We start from the raw sequence: 6,762 nt of genomic DNA on the forward strand, positions 1-6,762 counted from the left end.
GGCGAAAAAGAAGAAAGTGAAACCAGCGAAAAACCAGAATTGGAGTTCTGAAATCGTCTCTTCGGTTCCCTCCTATAGCGCAGTCGATTGTTTGAACTTGTATAAATGGATGGACCATATATCAAAAATAAGATGGACACACGCCGGGGAATTAATATATGAGAATCGTAAAATCGTCGGTTCCAATATAATTGATTTATTGGCTTACACTGCGGCGAGTTCTAAAAAACGGTCGCTCGTCATTGGCGCCTCACAGTTTTACAAACTTTTATATGAGGCTAATGTACCGCGAACATTAATTAAAATTAGAAAAACAGACCTACCCCCACCTGAAAAAAGTGAAGCGGAGAAAGAGAAAGTGGAGAAAGAAGAGGTGGGGAAGGTGAAGGAGGATTATTATTTCCCATCCCAGACTGGTGAAGGTTTCAGAAATTGGATAAGCTTGTAGCATTTGTTTTTTTAATAAAATACGTTTCATTTACATTCCACGTTTCATTCATTTTAAGTAACCCGACATGGAAGGTTGTGATAACGAGGTGGGTACTTTTGTGGCGTTAGCCAGTCTAGTAGACACATTTTTTAAATCATCTAAAATTTTAACTGTAGTTTTAGTAATTGCTATATTCCTAATTATAGAAGTTAGCGACTTTCTCTTCTGGCATTATAGTAGTGTAACTAACCGCACCCTTAATGGATAGACTAAAAGAGATTTATTCCAAGGTTTCTGACCCGGGTTCCTACGGGAGTGTTCTCGGGCTATACCGAGCGGCTAAAGAAGATGGGTTAAAGGTTACGGTAAAAGACGTAGAGACATTTTTAAAAACCCAAGATACGTATACATTACACAGGAATGCTAGAAAAAACTTTAAGAGAAATAGGACAATAGTTTATGGGATTGATGAACAGTGGCAGATTGACTTAGCTGATTTGAAAAGCCTAACTCGTCACAATAAAGGGTTCAGATACCTTCTATGCTGCATTGACGTTTTCAGTAAATACGCCTTTGTGGTAGCAACCAAGGACAAGAAAGGACCAACCATCCTTAGGGCTTTTAAGGCTATTCTAGATTCTGGTCGATCGCCAAAGCGAGTGCAAAGTGACCACGGAAATGAGTTCATATGCAGGGATGTTCAGAGAGAGTTGAAAAGAAGGGGGATTGAGTTCTTTGCCCCGGATTCCGAACAGAAAGCTACGATAGTTGAAAGGTTCAACAGAACTCTAAAAAGTCGCATGCACCGGTATTTCACGGAAAACAATACCTATAAGTACATTGACGCTCTTAAAGACATGGTTCAAGCTTATAATAACAATTATCATCGATCCATAAAGTGTAAACCTGTTGAGGTCACGCCCGAAACATCCAGACGGGTATGGGAAAACCTTTACGGCGATATAGACTTCTCTCCACCATTAAAGTATCCTTTCGATATTGGTGACGTAGTTCGAATAAGTAAACATAAGAATATTTTCGAGAAGGGTTACTTGCCCACGTGGTCGGAAGAACTTTTCAAAGTGGTGGAGAGATTACCCCGCAGTCCACCGGTGTATAAGATCCAGGATTTGAATTCGGAACCAATTACCGGTATTTTTTACAAGGAACAATTACAGAAAGTGGGTAAAGACCTAAATTCTAGCGTGTTTAAAATAGAAAAGATCTTGAGGAAACGTCGCAGACCCGACGGGACGTTAGAGAAGCTAGTACGTTGGAAAGGATACTCTCCGTCTTTTGACAGTTGGGTTCGGGAAATAGATATAGTATGAGCTTTTACATCACTTTACCTTCCGACTCGTCGATGAGGTATTTCCCCGACAATACGAGAAGTAAATTCAGGACATACCTCCCTGAACCCGTAAAATTGGAAGGATTTTACGAAGTAGGCTTAGCGGAAATTAGCTACCCGCACACTTGGGATAATTTGAGTAAGATATGCTCTCTTATACTCGTGAGTAATGGTAAAGTACTGTATTCTACAATTATAGAGTTACCCGCTGGATATTATGGTAATATCCTGGACCTTATCGAGCAACTTAACTACGTCGAGGATGACGTGGCGGGCGTTATTACGCGTGAACCTTCAATTCCCGCTCAGCTCAAGTATTCTTTTAGTTACATAAAACGCATACGAAGAGTACAAATTTCTATCAAAGAGTATTATTTGTTAACTATACCGGGGGAGTTAGCTGTTATTCTTGGATTTTCGAAAGATTCCACGGAATCCACGACATTTTCCCAGTCTACAATAGCAACGTACCCCTTTGACCTCGACGCAGGAGTTCATTCACTCTTTGTTTATAGCGACGTGGTCGAGAGTAGACCCGTGGGGGATGTATACATACCTCTACTCAGAATCGTTAGCGTGCAGGGTAATGACGGAGAAACGGTAGACAAAGATTTTCCTAGACCACACTACCTCCCCCTCGCCTGCAATACTTTCCAGTCAATTGAAGTTAACATAATGAGTGAGCTCGGTACTCCCATAGAGTTCGCTAGAGGGAGAGTTCACGTTACGCTACATTTTAGACCACGTAGGATGTGGTCACCGTTATAAATTAAAAGGTAAACGGACTCGAATATCATTCACACTTGAAGTGTTAGATGAAGAACATCGTCAAATCAAATATGTCCTTTAACCAATCGGACTACGATCAACGCTTTTTAAACCAGATCGGACATGGTGGGAAATTTGATTATTATAAACACTTTCATTCCCAAATTGGTAATTCTTTGGCAGTATACAGGGGACTGCCGGTGCAACACGGCTACGGACTGGGAAACCTGATTTCATCGGCCTTTCGCAGGGCTATGCCTCTAAAAGGGGCGCCACATACCTCGGTAAAAAGTTTTTGAACACAGGTGCGAAGGTCGTGACTGACGTAGCTAGCGGGATTCCTGTAAAAGCATCTGTAAAATCTCATGGAAAAGCCGCGGCTAAAGACGTCGCCCTTAGTGCGGCGGAAGAAATCCGAAAAATGACGGGGAATGGTAATAAAAGGAGGCGTAGGTCTAAATCACTCGTCAGTTCAGTCGTGACAAGGAAGAGGAAAGCAACACCCTTTAAACATCCAGATATTTTTACCTAAAAAATATAATGACACATGTCCATCCCGGTTCGCATGGGTCAATCAGTAGCGAAGTCGAACTTTTCGACGTACCCCTTACCAATACCAGTATTCTGAGTGGAGAATGGGTCGAATACAGCCCAATATCGAACATTAACGAAAATTCGACAATCACGTTTACCGTAGCTGGTAGTTCCGACGCGTATTTGGACTTGTCCAAGACTTTACTACATATCCAAGTCAGGATTGTTAACCCGGCTGATGGGACTACAATTCCGGCCGCTGCTGATAAAGTGGGACCGGTAAATAATTTCCTGCATAGTCTTTTCAGCGAAGTACACCTTTCGGCGCAAGAGAGATCGGTTACACCTTCACCGCAAAACTATCCGTACAAGGCCATGTTTCAAACGGCGGCGACATTCGGAGGACCGGCCAAAACTAGTTTTCTTACTAGTTCCATGTTTTACAAAGACACAGCTGGAAAATTTGACGAGTTGTATGAGAACGGTGGATTTAAAACAAGAGCAGCCTTTGCTAGAAATGGAACAATCGATATGGTAGGAACTGTACACTTGGATCTTTGTCAACAACCTAGATATATTCCAAATATGACGGATCTTAAATTCAAGTTTGTTAAAAGTCCAAACGAATTTTGCATACACGCGGAAGGGGCGGTTAAATGGAAAGTAGTTTACGAGTTGGCATCTCTTTATGTTCGCAAAGTAAAATTACCCTCGGAAGTACTTATAGCGCATGCCAAATGTCTGGAACTGGCAACTATGAAATATCCAATTATTAGCACGGAATGTAACTCTTTTTCAATTAACAGTGGTACCAAAATATGCGTTAGAGATAATTTATTCATGCGTCAACTACCTAAAAGAGTTCTTTTCGCTCTTGTAGACCAGAATGCTTATTTGGGTGAATACAAAAAGTCCCCGTTTAATTTTCAACATTTTGATTTAAATCATATTGCCTTGTACCTTGACGGAGCTAGCGTCTCTCATAAACCTCGGGTCTCGTACATAATCCCCCTGGACATAATCCCCCCGGACAAACTCCCCCTATTTTGGATTTGCCAAGACTTTTTCCCCCCGATTTTAGACGTGTTTGTACAAAATCCCCCCAGAGAAAACGTCCAGGACAAAATCCCCCAAAAGGAAAACTGTTCAACAAAATCCTACCGAAAGGATCATTTTATTGAAAATCCCCCAGATAATAGGCATTTAGAAGTAAAGGTAAACGGAAGCCCAAATCCAAAGATTATCTTTAATAATAATGCAAAAGTATAATTCACAAGAGTGAAAGGTATTGCAAACAATGTTCCTAAACCAAAAGAAGTAAACTACTGATTTTGTTTTAACTTATTTCCAAAATTCCAATATTTTGGAAAAGGCGGCATTTTATGGTTAGTCAGCAATATTTTTGAAAAGGGGGAAATTTATGGTTAGTCAGCGATATTTTGGAAAAGGCGGAAATTTGTGGTTAGTCAAAAATATTTTGGAAAAGGCGGCAATTTATGGTTAGTCGGCAATATTTTGGAAAAGGCGGAAATTTATGGTTATCAGCAGTATTTTGGAAAAGGCGGAAATTTATGGTTAGTCAGCGATATTTTGGAAAAGGCAGAAATTTATGGTTAGTCAGCAATATTTTGGAATAGGTGGAAATTTATGGTTATCAGCAGTATTTTGGAAAAGGTGGAAATTTATGGTTAGTCAGCGATATTTTGGAAAAGGAGGAAATTTATGGTTAGTCAGCGATATTTTGGAAAAGGCAGAAATTTATGGTTAGTCAGCGATATTTTGGAAAAGGCGGAAATTTATGGTTAGTCAGCAATATTTTGGAAAATGCGAAAATTATGGTTAGTCGGCAATATTTTGGAAAAGGCGGAAATTTATGGTTATCAGCAGTATTTTGGAAAAGGGGGAAATTTATGGTTAGTCAGCGATATTTTGGAAAAGGCTGAAATTTAGGGTTAGTCAGCGATATTTTGGAAAAGGCGGAAATTTATAATTAGTCAGCGATATTTTGGAAAAGACGGAAATTTTTGGTTAGTCAGCGATATTTTGGAAAAGGCGGAAATTTATAGTTAGTCAGCGATATTTTGGAAAAGGCGGAAATTTATGGTTAGTCAGCGATATTTTGGAAAAGGCGGAAATTTATGGTTAGTCAGCGATATTTTGGAAAAGGCGGAAATTTATGGTTAGTCAGCAATATTTTGGAAAAGGCGAAAATTTATGGTTAGTCGGCAATTCATACTATTTTCTCCATCATTGGTTCCGCTTTTCCTCGTAGGGGGAATACTACTATTTTTACTACTATCCTACTAAAAAAATTTCCACTGTGGAAAACGACCTCTAAAATAGGAATGACCCCTGAAGGGTTCGTCTCCAAGGTGGGGATTTCGTTCCGTAAGCGTGGGATCTTGTCTCCAATTTGGGAGGGATTTTGTCTCCAGTTTGGGGGGATTTTGTCTTATGCCCATTTGGACGGGGGTAAATTTTTGGGGGGATTATGTCCAGGGGGATTATGGGAGTCACCCCATAAACCTCTTACCCCAAACTTTTTTGGTGGTCAATATATGAGATCTTATACTAATCTCTTTACTCAAACCTCTCAATGGTTATTGGACGAGGGAAATTACATTTCACGGGAGGAATTCCCCAATGGGAATTGCATATTTGCTTTTGATTTAAGCGCCGACCTCAGTAGTTCAACTTCTCAATTTCAATTGATAAGGAATGGTAACTTGCGATTGGAATTAAAATTCGCCAAGGACTTGCCCAAGACTATCACAGTTCTATATTACTCTGAGTTTCAGAATTTAATCGAGATTGATAAAAATAGAACAGTTATTTACGATTACAATTAAAAAGAAATGGACACACTGCAAATAACTAAAATTATGCAAAAGGTTAAATTCACCAAAGATCTGTTTCGAGGTGTTTTTGCCGCCGACCAGCTTCCCCGGAAAGTAAATTTTTTCCCTTCACTCTATATTGTAAATACTGGCTCGTCAAAGACTGAAGGCATGCATTGGACATGTATATATTTTTCAAGTCGGCAAAATACAGAGTTTTTCGACAGTTTCGGAAACCCTCCCGACATGTTTGAATTTAATGATTTCGTGGAACGTAATAGTCTTACTGTAAATTTTAATTCAAAGCAGTTTCAAGGAGATTTCTCCAATTCTTGTGGTGGATATTGTATTTATTTTTCTTTGTTCAGATGTAGAGGTATTAAATTGTTTGATATTTGTTCAAAGTTTAAAACTGATAAAGATACGAATGATAAAATGATATCGGAATTTATGTATATGAGATTTTTAATAAAGTTTTTTTAAAACAAATACAGTCTTGAATACTTTTTTTTTTTTTTTTTACAGATAACCACGCGTCGCGCACGCGCGCGGGATTTAAATATTTTCCCGCGCGGATTAATTCACTCGCGCGCGCCGTCTCGCGGGGAGGTCGGGCCCCATCTCCTCGTACATGAAAAATTAAAAGAGTAGGAAAAATTTGAATAAGAATACTTTAACATAATATAATTATTTTATTTTCAACAACATTCAAAAATTTATTAAAAAAGAAAAAAAAAGTTTATACATATTTACATATTTACACGAAAGATATTTAAGTTATACAATTCTAAGTTATTTATTAAGATATTTAAGTTTCACAATTCTAAGATATTTGAAAAAAT

The 6,762-nt window shown here is 38.8% G+C and overlaps 1 protein-coding gene across 1 annotated transcript; it reads left to right on the top strand.

Annotated features, from left to right (window-relative positions):
* The first annotated feature begins 3,089 nt into the window (after positions 1 to 3,089).
* On the top strand, positions 3,090 to 5,932 carry LOC149673321 (uncharacterized protein F54H12.2-like). Its single transcript, XM_089840256.1, has 2 exons — positions 3,090 to 3,981; positions 5,583 to 5,932. Exons 1-2 carry the CDS (start codon positions 3,090 to 3,092, stop codon positions 5,930 to 5,932), a joined length of 1,242 nt encoding a protein of 413 aa, XP_089696382.1.
* Positions 5,933 to 6,762: the final 830 nt, after the last annotated feature.

Source organism: Phalangium opilio, unplaced genomic scaffold (genome assembly GCF_054372755.1).
Source record: "Phalangium opilio isolate 3A_F unplaced genomic scaffold, DU_Popi_V2 ptg000053l_1, whole genome shotgun sequence".
In the NCBI taxonomy this organism is placed as follows: Eukaryota; Metazoa; Arthropoda; class Arachnida; order Opiliones; family Phalangiidae; genus Phalangium; species Phalangium opilio.